Genomic DNA, 22460 nt, shown 5'->3' with positions numbered 1-22460 from the left:
TGACAACTTTGATTCAGCAGTTGTGGGGGACAGAGATAAGCAGGAGGGAGGGTGCCAGTCAGTAGTAGCAAGCCCTATCTGTGGGTGTTGTTTTGAGAGCAGATTCCCTGGGCCATCCCTGGTTTTACCAGGAGACACAGATTCTATGAAAGCTCCAAATTTTGTGCCATGCCTCAGGGTGAATGTGGAGAGGTGGGGAGTGTGGTTCAAGGTTGGGACCAGGGGTGGTGAGTACATAGCACATTCGCTTTGCATACTTCCCAGGTAAGACATCTTTGGTCCCCAAATGTGGATCCTTGTGCTGTGTTTTCCACCTTCAAGTGTTTTGGTACCCACTTCCTCTCCTCTGTCTTTTCTCCCCCCGCTCCTAGCCTTTCTCACTCTGATTTGTGGGCCGATCTCAGCCCTTCTATGGTGGAGCTGATAGTCCTACAAAGGCTTGCCTAAGTTCTGGGAGCACCAGCTGAAACCCTGGCTCAAAGCGGCCAGGGGTGGGGAGGGGGGCGGGGAGGGAGTGGGGGCGGGGCGTGTGTGGGGCGCTGCTCATCTGGACTTCAAAGGTAACTGGGTCTTACCCTGGGGGGTGGGTACCTTGGTGCTCATCGTTATTCTTTATGCCCTGTGTAATCTGTTATGTGTATCCGAAACCATGCATCGTAATTTTTTTTTAAAAAAAGAAAAAAAGAAGGACCGAGTCTTTTGTGCCTACTTCTCAACTCGGAGATGAAGGGAAATGTGGGTGGGTGGTAGCAGGGAGAGTCCGGGAAGCCTCAGGACTGGGGGGAGTGAACCACGAAGATCATTATGCGTGTTTTGTCTTTTGTTTCTGCAATGGCTTCGGTGTGTTCAGCACTGTGTTTTGATTAATCCCAGGCAAGCTGGGTTTAGCTAAGAGCAGCTTGGGAATGTGACTCTGAGTAGGGCCATGATTCTAGAATTAGCCACTCTGCTAATTTACCTGGAGTGGCATGGTCCGTGTGTCCCTCTCCCTCGGCAGGTAGAGGAGACGGGGAGCTCAGATTTATTGACCTCTGACTCTGAGGTCACTATGATGAGTAACGCTATGATCCCCATTTGACGGATGAGAAGACTCAGGCGCACAGAAGTTGTGCCACTTGCCTGAGGGAGCTTGAACCCAGGCCTCTCTCTGTGGCTCCCGGGGCCTTCTTAGCCTCAGTTCTCAGACTGGAGCTTACTCCAGGCCATGGAGGAATTGTTTGAAGGGTTCTGGATCCCAGGTCTGGGGCTGGAATCCCAGTCCAGCCTCTGAATGTCTGTAAGACCCAGGGCTAGGGATCCGGTCTCTCTGAGACTCAGTTTCCTCATCTGTTAAATGGGGATAAGAGTCCCATCACTTTCTTGGGATCGTTGTGAGGATTAAATATGGAGTGCTAACAAATCACACACTTCTTTTTTTTTTTTTTTTTTTTAAAGATTTTATTTATTTATTTGACAGAGAGAGATCACAAGTAGGCAGAGAGGCAGGCAGAGAGAGGAGGAAGCAGGCTCCCTGCAGAGCAGAAATCCCGATGCGGGGCTCGATCCCAGGACCCTGGGATCATGACCTGAGCTGAAGGCAGTGGCTTAACCCACTGAGCCACCCAGGCGCCCCCACACACTTCTTTTTAAAAGATTTATTTATTTGAGAGAGAGAGAGAGAGCATGAGCGAGAGGAGCCGAGGGAGACGGAGAGCATCTCAAGCAGTTTCCATGCAAAGCGGGGAGCCCAAATCGAGGCTCGATTCTCCTACCCTGTGATCATGACCTGAGCCAAAACCAAGAGTTGGATGCCTAACCGACGGCAGCACCACCCATGCCACGGACGCCGATGCCACAGGCCCCCAACTGCCATGCGCTTGCAGGGACTGAAATGGAAGCGACTGTCCCTTCCCAAGTGCTGGTGGGGAGCGGGGCCGCCACGGCAGGTGGGCATGCGAGAGGTCTGGCCCCTCTGCAAAAAGGCTTAGCAGGGTCGTATAAAGTAAGCCTGCACTTACCATCTGACCTAGCCGTCCCCCTCTTGGGTATTTACTGAAAAGAAATGAGAACCATACGTCCCCACAACGACATGTGCACAGATGTTTAGAACAGCTCTTTTTCGTAATTGTCAAAAACTGGTAACAATTTGGAAGTCCTTCCGCCGTCCCCTGAAAATGGTGGGGAGCCACCTGATGGATGAGCGCTCAGCAGCAGACAGAAACGAGCTGTTGGCTGAGTCTCACGCATCACGCCCAGTGAAGGAAGCCAGACTCAAGACGCTACCTGTGTAAGATTCTACACACCATCTTCTGGAAAAGGCAGAATAATGGGGACAGAACACAGGTGAGAGGCCAGAGGAAGAGGTTGACTTTGGGGAGATGGAAATGCTCTCTCTCTAGGTCGTACACTTGGCAAGGTACGTTTCCCTCTAAAGCAGTAGACGCTTAGAGGGCAGTAGACTCAATGCACTTGACTTCATACCGGGGACCTGTTCAGCCAGTGGCAGCCCCAGGAGAGAGGGGGCAGAGGGAAACTGGGAGCTAGGTGCTGCTTGTGGGGGTGCTCTGGAGGGGACACATAGGATTCATTTCATGATAAGATGTTGTAATACCATTAAATGAGATGCAGAGCCAAAGAATGACAGATTGGCTGGCGGGTTCTCTCACCTCATCCTGGGGGTGAGCGTGGGGTGGGTAAGGTCCTCTTGGGAGGGACTGATAGTGTCCAGGCTCCTCGGGGCATACTAGAGGGTTGCAGGGTTTAGAATCCGAAGACGGGGATCTCTTTGGAGGCACAGCTTGTCTGTCGGATCCACCAGGGAACTTCGGACCGAGGAGAAATATGTTTGGGAAGCAGAAGGAAGGCTCCTCGGGCAAGAACCTGAAGGAGTCATTTACATATTCATTCAGTACGTTTTTATTGTGCACCTGTTCTGTGCTGGGTAAGCATGTAGTTTCAGTGGCTGGAGGTACATCCATGAGCAAAATGGAAATATACCAAGACTTCAAGGGGTTTGTGGTCAAGTCAAGAGAGGGTGGTGGTGTGTGTTGTGGGGGGGGGAGCTCTTTCCTTCCCGCCTGGACAGGTCTTTGGATCACACTAATGGGAAGCTCTTGGATTGGTGAAGGTAACTGAATCTTCCCATATTAGAGATCTTAACACCCTGAAGGAGGCTGAAATATCTGGTGGTACCAATTTTCTACTTATGGCAAAGTCTATGATGACCCCCAACTATCTTTGCCCTCTGGTCTCCTTGCTCCTTGTACTCGCTGCACCTCCCTGAACATGTGCAGGGCCTGTGACCTGCTTCTAACAATAGGATATGACAGCACATGGGAGGTCACTTCTGTGATTACCTTATGCTCACTGTGATGTGACAAGGTGTCCCATGGAGAGCCCCAAAGAGTGAAGAACAGGGGCTGGTCTCCAACCAGCAGCCAGCAAGGAACTGAGGGCCCCAGTCTGACAACCCACGAGGAGCTAAATCCCGCCGACAACCGTGGGAGCCAGAAAGCGGACCCTCCTCCTGGTGAACCCCAGACGAGACCACGTCCCTGGCTGACACCCTGACCACAGCTTTGTGGGAGGCACTGAAACAGAGGACCAGTTAACACAGCCTGGTTGCTTGACCCACAGAAACCGTGAGATAATGAACGTGAGTTGTTTCTAGTTGCTAAAATTGTGTTAATTAACACACCATAGAAACTAGTACAATAGAACCCCCCCTTGAAAACTCCACGAAGAGACATGTAGCTGCCTCTGCTTGTCCCCCCACTCGGGGTCTCTCCAGAGCCCTGCAGATCAGTTTTTGGCCCAGGAAACGTGAACGATCAGACAAGGAGGGAGCTGACGTCTGGACCTCCATCTGTACAATAAGGCTGGTGTTTCCGTGGCCCTCCAGGCTTTTCTCAATGCTCCAAGATACGTAATTTTAAAAATTATTGTCGTCCCTTCATGATTCCTAGAGTCCAGGAGGTTATGGTCAACACAGTTTCATATAACCGAATAGTGACACTTTAGGGACAAGAACCCGTGCCACGGGAGGCTCTGATCCTGGGAAACCATTGCCCCGGGCCAGGCTCGGTGCCCACACACATCCACCTGGCTCTCGCCCATAGGTTAGAGCATCAGGTGGACGTTCCATGATGGACACAGCCTCCATCCCGGGGACACTCAGGGAAGCCACTCTGTCCGTTCCCCGCGGGAGCTCCTGGGAGGGAAAGTGGACCCCCGACTCCAAGACCACGTGTCCTCCATGAGCAAGTCTGATGGCCAGCCAGACCCACTCTGTGGCTGCCGGGGGGGGGGGCGGGGGGACGCCAGGTAATCTCATCGTGCCAGACTGGCATGGAAGAAAGATTAGACAACACTGTGTGCTTTGCCATTAGCCCCGCCTGGCACTTGGCTTTGAGGGAACGGCATCCCCAAGGCAGGGCACGCCCTGCCAAGGGTACAGGTGTTCAGAAATGTTCCGTGAACATATCAAGTCAAACAATGGAATGAGATCTAAGGAGCCCAATCCTGGCAAGACTGAAATGGGTCATTTAAGTACGATAAGTGTTATCGAGCTGGTGTGATAAGCGTTGGGCCGGCTGGTCCCTTAGGGGCTTTCAATCAGGGCCTCGCCCCAGGCACACAATCTTCCCACAACACTCACTACACACTTAACACTCCCCAGTCCCAGACCTGTGGAATTGCTCTAGGGATGGGCACGGGTTTTGAAATTAAATTTATAATAAGATTTTTTGGGCCCAAGTCTACAATAATATGTGTCCCTTGTAGATGACTTAATAGGCAAATAAAACTTTTAAAGTGACTCAACTCCATCCAGAACTATCCAGCATTAATGTTGCAAATAAATATATTTATTTTTTATAAAAATGGGGCCAGATGGTTCAAAACACACTGTTTTGCAGACTGTTTTTATTTATTCATTTATTAAAGATTTTATTTATTTGACAGAGAGATCACAAGGAGGCAGAGAGGCAGGCAGAGAGAGAGAGGGGGAAGCAGGCTCCCTGCTGAGCAGAGAGCCCAATGTGGGGCTTGACCCCAGGACCCTGAGATCATGACCTGAGCCGAAGGTAGAGGCTCAACCCACTGAGCCACCCAGGCTCCCCTGGAGCCTGCTTTTATTTATTTATTTTTTTATTTTTTAAAGATTTTATTTATTTATTTGACAGAAATCACAAGTAGATGGAGAGGCAGGCAGAGAGAGAGAGAGAGAGGGAAGCAGGATCCCTGCTGAGCAGACAGCCCGATATGGGACTCGATCCCAGGACCCTGAGATCATGACCTGAGCCGAAGGCAGCGGCTTAACCCACTGAGCCACCCAGGCGCCCTGGAGCCTGCTTTTAATTAAAAAATAAGGGCAACTTGGTAGGTCAGTTGGTTAAGTGTCTGCTTTTGGCTTCATCATGATCCCAGGGTCCTGGATTCGGGTCCTGCATCCAGCTCCCTGCTCAGTGGAGAAACTGCTTTGCCTTCTCCCTCTGCTGCATCCTTGCTTGTGTGCTCTTTCTCTCTGTCAAATAAATAAATAAAATTGTAAAAAGAAAAAAAAAAACAACCAACAAACCAGTTAGGTCTCTTGTCTTGCATTGCAACTTGTACTTTTACATCAGTAGTTTAATTGTCTAGGGACAAAATATCTTTATAACTTCTTACATGTGTGCGATGCCATTATAGAAAATGGGGAACAGCGAAGTTGCCTGGGCAACAGAGTGGAGACATTCCTATGGAAACCCTGGGAATCAAAGGTACACAGTTTGGAAAAACCCATGAAACGAAGGGTCTTCTCAACCTTACCTCTTGCGTTTCTATCTCATTTGTAGATTTGGAGTTTGGGGGAGAAGAGCCCTCCTAGAAATCTCCCCCTGATGGCTGTCCCCACCCAAATTAGTAAAAGTAATTGTCTTCAGGGGCCAAGCACTTGCCTGTGCAGGGCCAGGTACCCCTATGCCAGCATGAGATCTCCCCCGGGAGATAGACCCAGGACTACATGGCACCATTTCACAGATTTATAGCTGGCAAACTGAGGCTCAGAGAGGTTCAGCAGCTTGCCTACAGTGCATAGAAGCGGAAGGCAGAGCTGGCGAACTTGACTCCTCTGCTCAGAGGGTCTGAGGCCGACTGTTGTCTGTCTTACTGGGCCTGAGCATCTTGGGATAGTAGGGGTGAAAGTTCCCTTGGATGGAGACCTGTGAGACCTTCTGGGGGCTGGCGTGTTCCATTTCTTGGCCTGTGTGGGGTCACTTAAGTGTTTCATGATAATGTGTTAAATCATGTATTTGTCCTTAAAACTTATTTACATATTGGTTATGATTTACAATAAAAAAAATGAAAAAGCAGGTAGTCCATTCTGGCTCTGGATCCTCCTTATCCACTAAGGAAAGGGAATTTTGGGACTCCTGGATGGTTAAGCATCTGCCTCACGTCATGATCCTGGGGTCATGGGATCGAGTCCGGCGTCAGGCTCCTTGCTCAGCGGGGAGCCTGCTTCTCCCTCAGCCCGCCACTTCCCCTGCTTGTGCTCTCTCTGTCTCAATCTCTCTCTTTTTCTGACAAATAAATAAATAAAATCTTAAAAAAAAAAGAAAGTGTATTTCTAAATGGTTTGGTTTGGTTTCCAGACCTAGGAGGGCTGGCAAATGGCTCGTGGGAGATAGGACACTCATCTGGCGCTGTTCACCTCCCGTGGGGCAGGTGGAACAAAGCCCCTCCCACCCAGGCCAGCCCCTGGGACCAAGAGGCAGATCAGGGCCAGTGACAGTAAGGCATAGACACCTATGAGCGTGATAATGGCTGACAGGTATAAAAGCAAGTGTGTGACGGGAATTAAGTCTCATCTCAGCAACCCTGCGAGTAAGGGCTCCCCGCTCTGCATGTCTTACTGGTAGGATGCTGAGGTCCAGTGACAGGTTCAAGGTTACAGAAGTTCACAGCTGGCGGGGGGGCAGAGCTGAGGTTCAAACCCGGGTTGTCTGGAGTCTGAGCCTAGCCTTGTAAGCATTTACTGCCACTTTCCTGAGAAGACACACACCCAGACAGACCCCCAATTTCAGAACTCCCACAGTTCATCCCTGGGGCCCAGTCAGGGGGAGAAGTTTTACTCAAGCAAATGGAGTTGTTGACTATGGATAAGGAGCATGGAGGTAATGAGCTCTGCCCCAGGGGAGGTATGTAAGCAGAAGCTGGGATGCCACTGGTAGTTGGTGCAGAATCGACATCCCGTGTAGATCAAGTGAATGAAAGCACGAATGAGTGGTGAGTCGGCCGAGGGCAGCAGGAGCCCGCTGGCTTTCAGGGGCCCGGAGCATGGGGACCCTGACAGCCCTAAGTCTGTGGACACTGGGCACGGTGGTCCAGGCTCTTGAGCACGGTCAGAAGGCAGAAAGGAGACAGTCCTTCTGGGGTGGGGGTGGTAGGGACGTGCTCACGCAGAATCCTTGGAAGGCAGAAGCCTGGTCTGGAGCCTCCAGCCCAGCTTTGGGTAAAATGCAAGAGAAGGGCTTGGGGAAGACAGGCGTTCGGAAACGGGCAGAACAAGGGTTAACTGGAAGCAGACAAGGCCATGTTTGGAGCCCGGGGGTGGGGTGGCAGAGGATAGAGATGTTAACAAGGGTATGGAAAATTCTTGGGAACTGGAGCATAACCAAGGAGCTGGCCTGAAGTCCCGCAGAGGGACAGAGGGATTCTCAGAAAGCCCCTCTGCCCCTCACCGTCTCTCCCACTCCACCTCAGGGTGCCTCCTGGGAGCTGGAGCTGCCTCGTGGCCTGAGGTGAACTCCTGCTGGGAACAGAGGTCAAGGTTGCTGATAATGAGTCTTGCCCCACAGGGCACCAGCTCTTTTATCCTCCGAACGCCACGTGGCTCCCTGGTGAGCACACCTCTGGACCCGATCCTTCGTGTCTGTTCTGATCCAATCTGATCTGATCGAGGCCCTGTTCTTTCTGGTGGTGACCTGGGTCTCGGCTTCTGACCTGGGACTTTATCATGTTTGGTTACGGTGGAAGGAGCTGGGGAAGTGGCCGGAGGGTATTTAAAACCCTTGACCTGGGCCTCCGGTTCCTGATGAGAAAAGCTGTTCTTGAAGCAGCCGGAGCATCCAGCCGGGTGACTTGTGGCAGGAGCGCGCGGGCCTTCCTGCCTTGGCCTAGCGGTGGGCGGTGAAGCCGTGAATGCCTGAGAAACCTCTGCCATCTTTCTAGACCCTCTTCCTGCTTTGCATTGCCCACCTTGGACTGGTCCCTGAGCCCCCAGATACCCCATGAGTCCTTGGCCTGGTCCATCTCCTCATTCATTCCGTGTGCTGGGCATTAGGCCTGCGGGAGACAAAGTAGCCATGAATTTTGCCTCCATTCGGTTCACATCTGAGTGGGAGGCATAAGACCCAGACTTACATTACTAAAATAATAGGCAGAAAATGATCGTAATACTTAAGTAGAGCAGGATACCGAAAAGAGACAAGGTGCTATAGACCATTTAGAAAAAAGAGCTCACTTTCAGGGAGCATCTGGGAGGTCGTCATGGAGGGGGAGGCATTTGAACTGTCTTAAGGAGAGTAGCCTAAGATTCCCAGGGAGAATCAACTTTTTACAGGCAGTTGAAACTGACACAGAGTAGACATTGAGCGAATGGCTAGGCATCCCAACAGACCCTCTGTAAGAATCACTAGGACAGGTAGAGGAGGCTTCGGGGTCTGCCTGGAGGCTTGAAAATCCCCCTGCTGGTGTGCCTGCCACACCAGTCACCCTTCTCAGCCGGAAGCTGTTCTCTGTCCCAGGGCTGGCTCAGGTAAGCCACCATCCCTTCCCCTGCAGCCCTGGGGCTGTCTCGCCCCTGGCGCCAAGCATGAAACCATTTACAAATTTCAAAACTTTTTATTTTGAAAATATCTCAGATGTCCAGAAAAACTGCCAGGCTAGTGCCGCAAATTCCCATATATACTTCACCCAGGTTCCCCCATTATTAACATTTTTCCATTTTTGCTCTGTCTATACACACGTGCGTGAGCGCGCGCGCACACACACACACACACACACACACGGAGCACAATTTTGGTTAAATAGTTTGAGTCAGTTGCAGACATCATGGCCCTTCACTCCTAAATCTTTAGTGCATATCTCCAAAGAACAAAGACATTGGCTTACATAACCACAACGCAGTGATCGTATTGAGGAAATTTAACATTGACACGAGCCTAACACAACCTGACACACAGTGTGTATTCAAATTCACCGGCTGTCCTAAGATTGTCCCATTTCAGTGATTTTTTTTTTTCTCTCCTGACCCAGCTTTCAATCTGGAATAGCCCCTTGGCCTGCCTTTTGTTGTTCTTGACACGGACAGTTTTGAAGAGCACCGGCTGGTTTTGCAGAATGTATCTGGATTTGGGTTTGTTTGAGGTACTCTTACTTTTAGATCCAGGTTCTGGTTTTTTTTTTTTTTTTTTTTTCAGGAATGTCACGGGGGCACTGGGGGTTCATCTGTCTCATGCTGGGTGCTGCTGACTTTGGTGACGTGGTTAAGGGTGGCACCTGCTGTCCAGATCGTCCATGTGGTTCTGGCGCTGGGATTACTAAGGTGTTCTGTAGGGAGGTGCTCTGTGACTGTGCAAATAGGCTGCTCCCTGTGAGACCTTCACCCAAGTCGAAGCAACCCTTCAGGTTGGTGCGTGAACTGATCATTAAAGTGATGGCTGCAGAGTGAAAATTTTCATTGACATTGTTCAATTGGCAGCTTATGGTGGCGACGAGCTGGCCCTCACCCTATGCATTCATGGATCGCTTTGTATTTATTGATCAGTATGGACTCAGAGATTCTTATTTTATTCGGTGAGTTAAATCCGGTATTAGTTTTCTTACTTTTCATGCTTGATTGTTTTGGGCTTGGCCCCTGGAGCCCCTTTCAGCCGACTCCTGTATTTTTTTTTGACACAACCCAGCAGCTTTTGTGTTTATCTGTGTAGTGGGCCGAATGATTTCCCCCTCCCCCAGTGTTTTCATGTGTTTGAAGTCCTCGTCCCCAGAATTGTTGAATGTGACTGTATTTGGAGTCAGAGTACTTAAATAAGTGATTTAGATGAAATCAGGACTGGGGCACCTCAGTGGGTCAGTTGGTTAAGTCTCTGCCCTTGGCTCAGGTCATGATCTCAGGGTCCTGGGATTGAGCCCCACCTTGAGCACTCTGCTCAACAGGGAGCCTGCTTCCCCCCCCCCCCCCTGCCTGCCTCTCTGCCTACTTGTGATCTCTCTGTCAAGTAAATAAATAAAATCCTTTAAAAAAAGGTGAAATCAGGACATATGGGTGGCCTTCATCTGATCTGACTGTGTCCTTATAAGAAGAGGAGATTAGGGGCACCTGCGTGGCTCAGTCCGTGTAGCGTCCGACTCTTGATTTCAGCTCAGATCATGATCGCATGGGTCGTGAGGTCGAGCCCATTGTGGGGTACTGCATTCAGAGGGGAATCTGTGTGGGATCCTCTCTTTCTCTCCCTCTGCCCCTCACCCTGCTCATGCTCTCTGTCTCTCTCAAATAAATCAATCAATCTTAAAAAATAAAAAAGAGGAGATTAAGACCCAGACACACACAGGGGGAAGACCATGGGAAGATACCAGAAGAAGGTGGCCACCTACAAGCCAAGCAGAGAGGCTTGGGAAGAAACAACACTGCTGCCACCTTAACCTCAGACTTCCAGCCTCTAAGACTGTGAGAAAATGAATTTCTGTTGTGTGAGTCCTCCCCACCCCCAGCCCACGCTATTCGTCATGGCAGCCCCAGCCAACTGGTAACAGTTGGCAACGTGCCCACTTCCTGGTTCTGCACAGTTGTACTCCGCGTGAATCAATGATGTGGTTTTCTTTTATTTTTTTAAAAACATTTTATTTATTTAGTTGACACAGAGAGAGATCACAAGTAGGCAGGGAGGCAGGCAGAGAGAGTGTGTGTGTGGGGGAGCAGACTCCCTGCTGAGCAGCAAGCCTGATGCGGGACTCGATCTCAGGACCCTGCGATCACGACCTGAGCCGAAGGCAGCGGCCTAACCCACTACACCTGACGATGTGGTCTTCTTTCACGTTTTTAACATTTATCCCAGAATATACATGGAGCATCTCGCATGTCCCGAGCCCTAACTTAGGAACCGGGGATCTATCAAGGAACAAGATAGACCCAAATGCCTCCCTCACAAAATTCCACTCCAGGGAAGATGACAGAGAAATACATACGTTATATTGCGTGTCACATGGTGATATTGGAGGGAAGCGAGGACAAGGAAGGGGACAGGGAGTGTCAGCCAGAGTTGACACTGTAGAGACAGGTGCCAGTGAAGCGCCCCCAACCCTGCCCCGCCAGGAGGTGGGGTACACACCTGAACATGGTAAGGGAGGAGGGACCCATGATTCTGGCTGCATGCTTCTTTCTTTTTTCTTTTTCTTTCTTAGGATTTTAGTTTTTTATTTGACGCAGAAAGAGAGAGAGAGACACCGAGAGAGGGAACACAAGCAGGGGGAGTGGGAGAGGGAGAAGCAGGCTTTCCTGCTGAGCTGGGAGCCGGATGCGGGACTTCAGATCAGGACCCCGGGATCATGACCTGAGGTGAAGGCAGACGCTTAACGACTGAGCCACCCAGGCATCCCGTGGGTACATGTTTCTTTATACGTCAGTTTCCAACTTTTATTAGTATAGCTTCCCTGGGAAAATATGCATAGCTAATACATAATTTTTAGTAATATATAAATAAAAATAAAAATACACTTATATATGTAAAATCTGGAATATATTGTCTAAGTATGAACAGGGATTAGCAGTTCTAAAGGTGAGAGAGTGGATGTGATAATGGTTTCACGTTGCCAAAGAGCCACTCAAGTAAGTAGAGGGACCTGCACAGACAGGTCCGACAGTGACCTGGAAGCGTGCGTGTGCAATATCCACTTTGGCCACTAGGTGTCAGCACGTCACAGTCTGTTCCGGGATGGATTTTCCAAGGGACTGGATTTATTTGTTCCAGCAAACCCATCGTCTTTTCTCTGTCGGAAGCCTTTCTCTTTCATACAATAACGCTTAGCTACCCCCCACCCCTTTTATTTTAAGGACAAATCATCTCTAAAAAGATGGTACCAATTTATATTCTTACAAGAAGTGTTCAAGGGCAATCTTTGTCCTTTTTCTCTCCATCCTCTCTCACCAAAGGCTCTGTAAGTCCCTTGGGGGGCGGATGCAGTTGGTAAAGGATCAAAGTGGAGGCCGCCGGTGGGGGGGGGGAGTGGGGAGAAGAGGGGATTTTCACTTTGAAGATCAGAATTTATGCCCATGTTGGTGGCACAGGCTACACATACAGAGCACCGACGAACGTTCGGTTCATTAAAAGGCACCAGCTCCAGCTTTGAGCTTGGACTCATCCAGCGGAGCAAAGCCCCGCCTTTTATGGTTGAAGTAATGGCAGTAAGCCACGCTGATGCCACACGTCTCCCGCTGTGGATGCAGCAGCATGGGCTAGTGGGAACACTACCTGATTCATCTATTCCTTTATTCAACGTGTCTTTCCTGAGGCCTCGTATGTGTCTGTCCCTGGGAGCTGGAGCCAGGAGCTCGGACATCCTCCTCATCTGTACAATTTTCAGGGTGACATTTCCTGCCTCGCAGGGACTCACGGGGTGACAGTGAGCACAGGCAATTAACTGGACCTATTATTTTTGCTCTTATGGGTGGCTTCTGACCAAGAGAGAAGTGGCCAATGATTCCATGAAGACCCACTTGGAAAATGAGGTTACAAACTGTATACCACGGAGTCTTCATTAAATTTTAGATTTTTATTGTTTGAAAACATGATCGATTCTGGACTTACCCTCCATCCGCTCGGCATCTAGTCCTCTTTTGGCTTCCCTGCACGTGATCATATCCCTCTGCCCTTCCGAAGAGGCTGAGCTGTAACTGGACACACAGCGGATCTCCTACGGGTGGTCATTGCAGGGCTTGGGACTGTTTCTGGCTCGGGCGGCAAGACTGAGGTCAATGCCAACCCCCACAACCCTTATCCTGGCTCCGCGAGAGAAAGCCCATCAGTCCTCCAGCCTCCTACTACCACTTCTATTGTTCCCCCACTGGCCCTCATGGGTGGGCGTTCTCATTTGTCTCTACCTTGGCCTTCTATCCAGGGGTCCCCGACAGGGCCTGGCACATAGTAGGTGCTCAGTAAATGTGTGGCAAAGGAAAGGATGCAGGAGGAAGAAACATCACTGTCACTGATGTCTGTCCCACTGGAATAATGGCAGCACGAAGGGCTGGGACAGGGTGTTGTTTTCTACCTTTGATGCCTTCCTCAGTCTGGGCCTCCCTCCCTCCCTCTGCCTAAGGACTCCTGCTGTCCCCATCCTGCGCCTCCACCTGAGGTCTCCAGGTGGTAGGAAGTGATGCCTTCACCCCGAACTTCCCAGACCATGGCAGCTCACACCAAATGGTGTGATGGCCGTGTGCCTGGAGGAGGCTCAGGCTGGCCTGCTCGGGGAGGCTGAAGGCTCTGTGCACCCCGGGTCCCCTTTGCCATGGAGTCAAGTCTCCCCAGGACAGTCTCAGAAGGCAAGGGAAGGGCCCTGCTGGGCTTCCGAGGGGTGGGGAGGGCTCAGGCGTCCACGTGGGTCCAGGCCTTGGGAAGCAGGACTGGAAAGGACACCGTGGGTGTGGGTGGCAGCGAGTTGGTGGCAGGAGTCCTCTGCCTGCCTTGCATGGGGGGGGGGGGCAGAGTGGAACCATCCGAATTTGAAGGGCGTCACTCAGAGACCCTCTGCAGCGCAAGGCCACGGCCAGCCGGCCTTTTGCGGTCAGCAGAATAGAATCTATTTTTAGGATCCTTTACCATGCCTCTAAACGTGGAGGTGGTGGCTGCTGGGGACGTAGTCACGAACTTGCCCATCCATCTACAACACACGTCTGCCCCTTCTTTTAGGGACTATCCCTCCTCAGCTCACACGGCCCGGTGGTTGGGTCAGAAACTGTCAATCACGCCCACAGCCCCGGTGAGGCCACATGACCAAGAAGAGCCAATCAGAGTACCCCAGGTCCAGCCCTCAAGGGCTGGGCGAGGGCTGGACACATGACCCGAGTTGGACCAATCAGAGCCTTCCCTGATACTAAGCTGCCCTCCAGGGTTTCTTCCTTTGGCTTTGCATCCCTTAAGGCTAGAAAGCCCCGAGGCGGGCAGGAGTGAGGTCTTTCACCGCTCCTAGAAGACTGAGGAAAGAAACTCAGGGCGAAGAGGATCAAAGATGACAGAAGGGAAAGAGGAAGGGAGAGAAAGAATGAGCAGATGGTTTTGATTTCCTGGGTCACCGAGCCCTGTGGACCTGCTCTGGCTCTTGCATCCTGGGTCCCCAGGAGCCTTCCGGTAGCTCCCCCAGCTGGCGCTGGGCTCCCCTCACGGGCGGTCCCCGCTAGATTTTGGAGTCGTGCCCGATTCCGATGCAACCCCCACCCCGATCCAAAGAGAGGCGCTCGTTCACGTCAGCACTATGGAAAATGAGGTCTTTTATTCTCTTCTGAGAGCGGGCTTTGCAGAGCCCCAGACGGAGCTCCGGCTGGCCCTGGGGCAGGAATGCCCCGAGTGAGTGCGTGTGTGTGTGCACACACGCGCGCGTGTGCGGGGCGGGCGTGGCTGCGTCCTGAAGCAGCGCCTGCATTTACACGGCCGGAGCCAAGCCAATCGTGTTGTTGGCGCGATCGAAGACGGCAAAATACAGCCTCAGGAAGACATCACCCAGAATCCAGGAGTCCGAGAGCAAGAGGCCGCCTGTGCCTTCATCAAAGTTGCTGTAGCAGGTGCCCTGGTGATCCTGGAGGAGACGGAAAGTCACCAGTCAGCCCGAGCCCTCACCTGCTGCCCGCCTTCAGCGCCAGCCCTTCTCCGCTCCATCGCCCTCCTTTCCGGGAGCCACGTGGCTGTCTCAGCAGCTGCAGAAGTGCGGGGCGGCCGGGGGCAGCCAGGAACCAGAACTGCCTGCGGCTCCCTTCACTCTCCGCTGTGTCTTTCCTGTGACTCAGGCTGGGCTGTTCCCCTCTGCGGAGAATGCCATTCCTTCTCTCCTCCCCCTGACCTGCTCCCTAAGACTGTGCTCAGCCCCTCTCTAAGCAGCCTTCCCAGCCTCAGGGAGGCCCTTCGTGGCCACCCAGCAGCATCTGCAATGGTGTGGCTTGGCCTCCAGGGGGGCGTCTTCCCCCCTGCTGCTGTGCCACATTCCTGCAAGTCCCAGATTTGAGGACCAGACCCCAGGGTTGTGTCCTTACCTCCCGGATATAGGCACTGGCTGGCACTGGGTAGTCGACGCCGTTGATGGTGAAGACAATGTCAGGCAGAGTGTTGATGGCGGTACAGTTAATCATGTACTGTCAGAGAAAGAGGGAGAGAGAAGTTTGGCCCAGCCAATTCTTCCATATCTGGAGAGCCCCAGAGTGTCCCTGTGGCATGACCCATCACCTCGCCACTGTAGGACTGCTCGGCATCAATGATCTTCTGGATGTTGAAGACCACGTCAGGTGGGCCGATCAGCAACGAGGTTCCGGTGTCAAGAATGGCCTCACAGCCACCATCACAAGCAATAACCTTCCCGTTCATGGAGATGCTGAGAGACAGGGGGATAAATTAGGTATCAGGATCACACTGGGGGCTCCTGTCACTACTGCACTCTCCCTGGCTATCTCCAGAACAGTCCTTCAGCACATGCTTGCCAGCTGTTTCCCTTTGCTCTGATCATACTGACCTTGGACTTCCTTCAGTTCTTGAATGTCCCAAGCTCTCTTGTGCCTCAGGGCCTTTGCATATGCTGGTACCCCTTTCTAGAACCATCCTCACTCCCTTTGTCTGGCTAATTTCTCCTCTTCTTCCAGGTTCCAGCTTCACTGTCACTTTTTTAGGGAAGCCTTTCCCCCAGACTCAGTCAGCCTCCTTTCTCAGTCACCTCGGCATACTTTTACTCATTTCTGGCATGTATCAAAATAGTAATTCACTGTTTGTCTGACTTGTTTCAGGTACATCTGCCCTGCTAGATGGCAAGCGCTGTAGGAGCAGTTTCTGTCCTTAACACCTCTCGACATATTTTTGTTGAATGAATGAATGAACCAGTAAGTGAGGGAGGGATGAGAGACCCCTCTCTGGTGTCTGGCTCGTTATGGGGCCCACGCAGTGAGGATGGAGGTTCTCTGAGCAGGTGCTCAGAATGACAGGAAGGGGGCCACCGGCTGCTCTCCACCAGCTCCCAGCGCAGATGCCAGGGGCAGGACTCGGGCAATGGAAGCTTCCAAAGGGCATTTTAAGCTTTTGTCTGCTGGTATCTGGAACTTGTCAGTAGGCGCAGGGCTATCAGAACCTGTGGGTGATGTATGTGTGTGTGTGTGTGTTTCTGTGTGCATGTGTGCGGGCATGACCTGGGGCTGCCCTCAGAGGGCAGGCTTACCTGTCCATGGTTAACTGCCAGTAGAGGGGTCTGGAGACGGGCACCCAGTTGAGGTCTCCACTGTAGTAGGAGTGGTTCACACCACCGAACATCACCATGCTGCCCTCTTCCTCGTTTCTGAGGGGGGCAGTGGGAAAGGGCTCATTGTGAGGGGAGAATAACTGGGGGGTGGTAGCTTTTTTCAAGCTTAGCAACACACCAGGCACCGTCCAAGGGGGAGCTTCTCATGGCTCACACGTCACCAAGCCTCATAGGGTAGGCTCTCCTCTGCTGTCTATTCTACAGACAGGAAGGTTGCGGCACGGCGGGGCGGAGGTCTGGCTAGTAGAGGGTCAAGCTGAGTCCGAACCTGGGCTGGCTCTGACCACCCCCTCTGCCAGTCCCCTTCGGCGATCAGAACACTTGGCTCTGTGGTCAGGGGCTGCGTCAGCCAGAGAGGTCTGGCCTGTCCTCTTTCAGCAAAGCCGAGTGTCTAGGCTCACACAGGGTGCGGGCTGCACAGCCCCACCTCTCTGCTGTCCCTTCTTTGAAATTCCTAATACTTGTAAAACAAGGGGCCTCCTATTTTCATTTTGCACGGTTCCTGCAAATTATGTAGCAGCTCTTGGGAGCGTGCTAAGATGTTAGTGTGGGGGGTGGGTGCAGAACCTCAGGGGAACCTTGCCCCTGTCTCCCTGCCAGGCTCCATTTCCACTCCCTCCTCCCCAGTGCTCCAGCCCCACTGGCTCCCTCGCTGGGCCTTAGGTGCTCCTTCTGACCATGGCACAGGTTTTTCCCTCTGCCTGGGACTGCTCCGTAGCCTGGCTCTCTCCCATTCCAGAGGCCTCGGCCCAGAGAGGCCTTTGCTACAGCCCGTGGATAGTCTCCTTCCTGGGCAGTCTTGTGCAAATCTCCCCTCTGAGCCTTGTTTCCCCCATTGGTCAAATGAGGGACTTAGATTGCAGGGATCAGCAGAGTTTACTTGTGAAGGGCCAGATCGCCATGATTTTAGGCTTTGCTGCCAGAGGATAGCTCTTGTGACTGTTTCATGCCGCCGTTGTGGACGAGATGGAAACAGCCACAGACCAGATGGAAATGAATGAGTGCGGTTACCTCTCAATAAAACTTTATTTACAAAAACAGGGGGCAGGCCAGAGGCCCCTCCCCCCCCACCGCCATAGTTTGCTCCCTGCTAGATGAGGCTATCTCTCCAGAAACTTCAAGATCAAGTAGTTTCCAATTTTTCATGTGACTGGAAGCATCTTACGGCTGATTTGGACAAAGAACTCATCCCACCCAGACTTACTTGCTCAAGTAGAAGGCGAAGAGCTCCTCAGAAATGAGACCTTGTTTCCACAGGTTGTCGAAGACGGGGGTGATCCCTTGGAGGCCAAGGCTGGGGTAGCCCAGGCCCAGGATGCCGTCAAAGACTGCATATTCCATGAACTTGCCGGGTTCCCTCAGGCTCAGGCCAAATGCCTGAGATTCATCAACGAGGCCCCCGAACTGTGGGAGAAGATGGTGTCACCAGGGAAAGGTTTGGAAAGCGGGGTTGGGCTAGGAGATGCCACTAATAGCAGGGAGAAGAACGGAGGCCCTCGGGGACCTCAGCTGGCTATGACAAGCCAGAACAGAGACACAGGTTCTGCGTGCTGGGACCCCTGGATTTTAACCCACACCTGCTCCTCCTGCTGACATCGGCTCTCTCTTACAGGTGGGGAAACAGACTCAGAGTGGGACCAAATTGTTTCTGCTTGAGGACACAAGGAACAGAGAGGAGGATAGTCTCCTTTTGGGCATGACTGTGGTCTGATGACAGAAGTGGAGTGAATCCATTGCAATTCATGTGGATTCTTCATCTGCCCAAGAGGAGAAGCCTATTGTACCACGTGCCGGCAGAGTGCTTATGAAAATTCGGCCTGGGAAATACGCTGGTGTGTGTGTGTGTGTGTGTGTGTGTGTGTGTGTGTGTACATGCACTTTAGGGGAGGCAGCTTATAGCTTTTATTAGAGTCTCAGAGGCCCCCAAGGGTCAGGATCCATTTTGTAAGCCCCCCACCTTCTGTGGTCCCTGCTTCTTTGCCTGAGTGCCTGGAGCCCCCATCTACACCCAGAGACCCCACATCAGCTCTTCTTGTTCCCCCAAAACATCCTCCATCTGTGTGAGTCCTGCTTCACACCCCCGCTCTGCCACTTAGCAGGTGCATGACCTTGGGACCCTGTCCCTCGGTTTGCCCATCCACATGATGACAGTGCCTGCCTCGTCGGTTTGGTGCAGGATCAAACAAGTTCTGGCAATGAAAGCACCCAGCACCGTGCCTGCCACAGTCTGAGAATATAAAAGTGGGCCATTGGGGCGTGTGGGTGGCTCAGTTAGTTGGGTGTCTGCCTTCAGCTCGGGTCCTGATCCCAGGGTACTGGGTTGGAGCCCCACCTTGGGCTCCCTGCTCAGCAAGGAGCCCTTCCTCTCCCTCTGCCTCCTGCTCTCCCTGCTTGTGCTCTTTCTCTCTGTGTCAAATAAGTAATAAAATCTTAAAAAAAAAAAAAAAAGTGGGCAGTTTTCCTGCACCTCTCCGTGTTTCCAGGAAAATCAGCCTTGAGCTAACCATGGGGAAAGGAGCTGCAAATCACGCCCTCCAAGCGGTGCCTGCATGATGACCCACTCTCTGGGTTACTATTCTAGGATTCCATGTGTCGGGGGAGGCACTATCTCCCTAGGGACCCAGCGCCCCAGGGCAGGCAGCCAGCTGCTGGGGGACTTTGGGAAAGACAGGTGCTCCCACCTGACCCTACATTTGGTCCTATTAGCCCTCATTGTTCCCCAGGCCAGCCTTCCTCAGCCTCTGGTTTCCACGTTACCTGAACGTTGTCATAAGCAAGAAATCCTGACATCATCCCAGTGCCGTACTGGAGGTGGATGGGCCGTCCCAAGGCCCGGAACGTGGAGGACAGCAGAGGGTTGAAGACATTGTGATTAGCTGCAGACACAGGAGGTGAACATCTGTCAGCTTGCCAAGGACAGAGGATGGGGTGAGGGGGGCCCCGAGATGGGGGAGCAGGCACTCACAGCAGGCAGGGCTGGTGCAGTAGATGGAGGGCACCCACAAGTCCGTTGAGCCTGTGTCAAAGATGACCTTGAACTCCTGTGGGGGCGTTCCAATGCTGATGGTGCCGACGTAGGCCAGCTGCAGGGGCCGGGAAGGGATGGTTAAGGCAGGTTGCCCTAGTCCCTCCCTGACCCCCAGGTTCCTGCTTCCCTCAGGTGTCCCGTGTCTCCTGAAATCAGCTTTCAACCACTCTACCTTATAGCCTCTACTCAGGCCAGTGCCTCCATTTGAAAAGCTTTTCGGTGTCCCCTGCAGCTCTCTAAATCCTTTCCACCCACTTGGCCTAGCCTGAGTGCTTCCTCCTCTAGGCAGCCCTCCTGGGTCACCCCAGGCCACTTCTTTTAAACTCAAAACATAACATCAGCACCATGCAGGTGGCCCTTTTCCTTGACCTTCGCTTATGTTCTGCTAGTCTCTCCGGCTGGGCTATGCATTCTTGGAGAAGAGATGGGAAGTTTTGTTAACAATAATGATAACTGTAGGCGCTCAATAACTTTTTTGCCGGAGTCTTCCTTGGGGCTGAACCTGGTCACTATAGACCAGGAGTTGAGGGTTGAGGTGCCTTCTCCTCTGGGGATGCCGTCTCTGTTTTCCAGCGTCTCTCCCTGCAGGACCCCCAGCCCTAGCATCCCTGCTCCCACCTCCAGATGACCTCCAGCCCTTGGCCAGAGCCCTAGGGGGCTCTCTGGAGAGCCATCCCTGCCCTTGTCCCTGCCCCCGTCCTGCCACACTTACATCCAGGTAGTTCCTCATGGGTTCGTAATATATCTCCTGGTCCAGATCTGCAGAGTCCACAAACTTGTAGGCCAGGTTGTAAGGATGCTTCTCAAGGTAATCGCGAAGCTTGTCTTTCTCCCTAAGGTTTTCTCGCATGGACTTGACCCTTGTCAGAGGGATTCTTGAAGCCGGCATCAGGGAAAGAGAAACAAATAAGAGGTGGCGATCTTCATTTACAATGTAACTGCTACTTCTCATGCTGTAATCCTACCGCATATTTTCCAAACATTTTTAGGATGTCATCTTATTGGGGCAGGCCACCCAACACAATGGAAAAACTATGGCAATTAACTTAGGTTTGAATACAGGTTTCCATTGCATAATCTTGCATAAGCTATGTGGCCTTTCTGTGCCTCAGTTTCTCCACCTGCAAAAAGGTGGAATGGTAATAATCCCCTCACATAGAATGTTTGGGGTGTTAAGCAAAATGATGGCTATCATGCACCTGGCTCCTGACGATGGCAGTCGTCAGTATTGCCACTGTCGTCTTACTGTATCTTTCTCAAAGAAGCTGTGGGAGGAAAGTAGAATGGAAATCATCATCCTCTTTTTTTTTTTTTTAAAGATTTTATTTATTTATTTGACAGAGAGAAATCACAAGTAGATGGAGAGGCAGGCAGAGAGAGAGAGAGAGGGAAGCAGGCTCCCTGCTGAGCAGAGAGCCCGATGCAGGACTGGATCCCAGGACTCTGAGATCATGACCTGAGCCGAAGGCAGCGGCTTAACCCACTGAGCCACCCAGGCGCCTCCATCATCCTCTTTTTATAGAGAGTCGGTGACTTGGCTATGGTCACGCTGCTTGTTAGAGGCAAAACTGGGCCTACCTGTAGCCCTGTTGATTTTTTTTCAGGGCTCAACCAGAAGAGAGAGTTTATGAAGCAATGAGAGTTTATGAGGCAATGGAGAATAAATTAGAGAAATTAAGAGGGTAGAGTAACTAGGATTCAAACTAGAAAAAATAAGAGTTTTTCATGCAGAGAGACATCCAAAGAGACATATACATATGAAAATGGAGTGAGAGCAAAGAGAAGACCTAGAGACAAATGAAGGAGAAATGCTTCCTAGACAGGACCATGCCTACAGTTGCACAGGTTGTACACTGAACAATTCCAAGGGGTGCCATTTCTCACAGCTCATAATATATGACTGGCACTCCTGGAGCTGTACAACCCTTCAGGCCTGCCTCAAGACATCCGGACCTCACAGTGCACCGTAGTAAGCTACTGATCAATAAATGGAAACTTGAACTTTAAGATAGTCTGGGAATCATCATATTCTCTCCACTACCATGGATGGGCAGGAGAATAAGAAGGCAAGAAAGAGCCCAGAAAGAGAGCTGGTGCCAACCGCAGTCCCTGTACTTACGTGACTAAGCATTCTGAAAGGGCCACCAGCCCGAGGACCCCAAACCACCTCATGCTTTCTTCTCGGGTTCTGAGCATGCAATGGCCAGCATGAGTGGCTTGTTATATGTGCTGTGATCTGCCTTAGTCGTGCCCCTGAGGGTTGCTAAATGAACCTGATAAGACATATGACCCTCTCTGATAAGATCTCTATCCCCATCAGTGTTTGTGAGGAGGGGATTTAGAAAATTCACAGAATACAGAGATTTCTATTGTGATCTCTTCCTTGGGGCTTGGCTGGGGGGGGAAAAAAAAAACCAAACCAAAAAAACAATCCTGAACCATAAATTCTAACAAAGAGTGGGGAGACTCTTTCTATCTTGGAGATAAAGGTGCTGCTAATAACATGCTAAAAGTAAGTGCCAGGTGCCATGCTTGACTTTCCTGATCTTGTGCGGTCTCCCCAGGGCCCGTGAGGTGTGCACTGATACCCTCGTTTGGAGAGGAGATTGCTAGGAGGAAGGTGGGTGTGGGTCAAGTGTCACTACGAAGACGCTGAGCATACAGGTGACTTTAGGTGGTGGGATAGTACAGACTGGCACTCGGGGTGCCAGTCTGCATGTCACCATTGCACAATTTTAATGCTAGAAGCAAAGGAATGCATGCATCCAGGAGACTTGTTATTCATACAGCAAACAATTACTGGGGCCCCACTGTGTGCTGGGGCCTTGGCTAGAGGCTAGAAAGTCAAAGTCAAACCAGACACAAGTGGTCCTTGGGGTGCATGGCTGGCTCAGTTGGGAGAGCAGGCAACGCTTGATCTCGGGAG

The 22460-nt window shown here is 51.7% G+C and overlaps 1 protein-coding gene and 1 long non-coding RNA gene across 2 annotated transcripts; one reads left to right on the top strand and one right to left on the bottom strand.

The window, feature by feature from the left end:
- Positions 1 to 14120: 14120 nt before the first annotated feature.
- On the bottom strand, positions 14121 to 21706 carry LOC309841454 (pepsin F-like; the record flags this gene model as incomplete). Its single annotated transcript, XM_082684407.1, has 9 exons — positions 14121 to 14808; positions 15260 to 15358; positions 15450 to 15594; positions 16426 to 16542; positions 17711 to 17910; positions 19264 to 19382; positions 19472 to 19589; positions 20247 to 20409; positions 21654 to 21706. The coding sequence occupies 9 exons, from the start codon at positions 21704 to 21706 to the stop codon at positions 14656 to 14658; spliced, it is 1167 nt and encodes a 388-aa protein (XP_082540533.1). The 3' UTR covers positions 14121 to 14655.
- Positions 15534 to 18806, top strand: LOC309841455. Its single transcript, XR_014299140.1, has 3 exons — positions 15534 to 15618; positions 16001 to 16093; positions 18119 to 18806. It is a non-coding gene; the product is annotated as an uncharacterized lncRNA (long non-coding RNA).
- Positions 21707 to 22460: the final 754 nt, after the last annotated feature.

The sequence above is a fragment of the Mustela nivalis genome (genome assembly GCF_964662115.1).
Source record: "Mustela nivalis genome assembly, chromosome: 9".
Lineage (NCBI taxonomy): Eukaryota > Metazoa > Chordata > Mammalia > Carnivora > Mustelidae > Mustela > Mustela nivalis.
The sequence above is the reverse complement of the archived record's forward strand: the minus strand, read 5'-3'. Positions and strand labels throughout refer to the sequence as shown.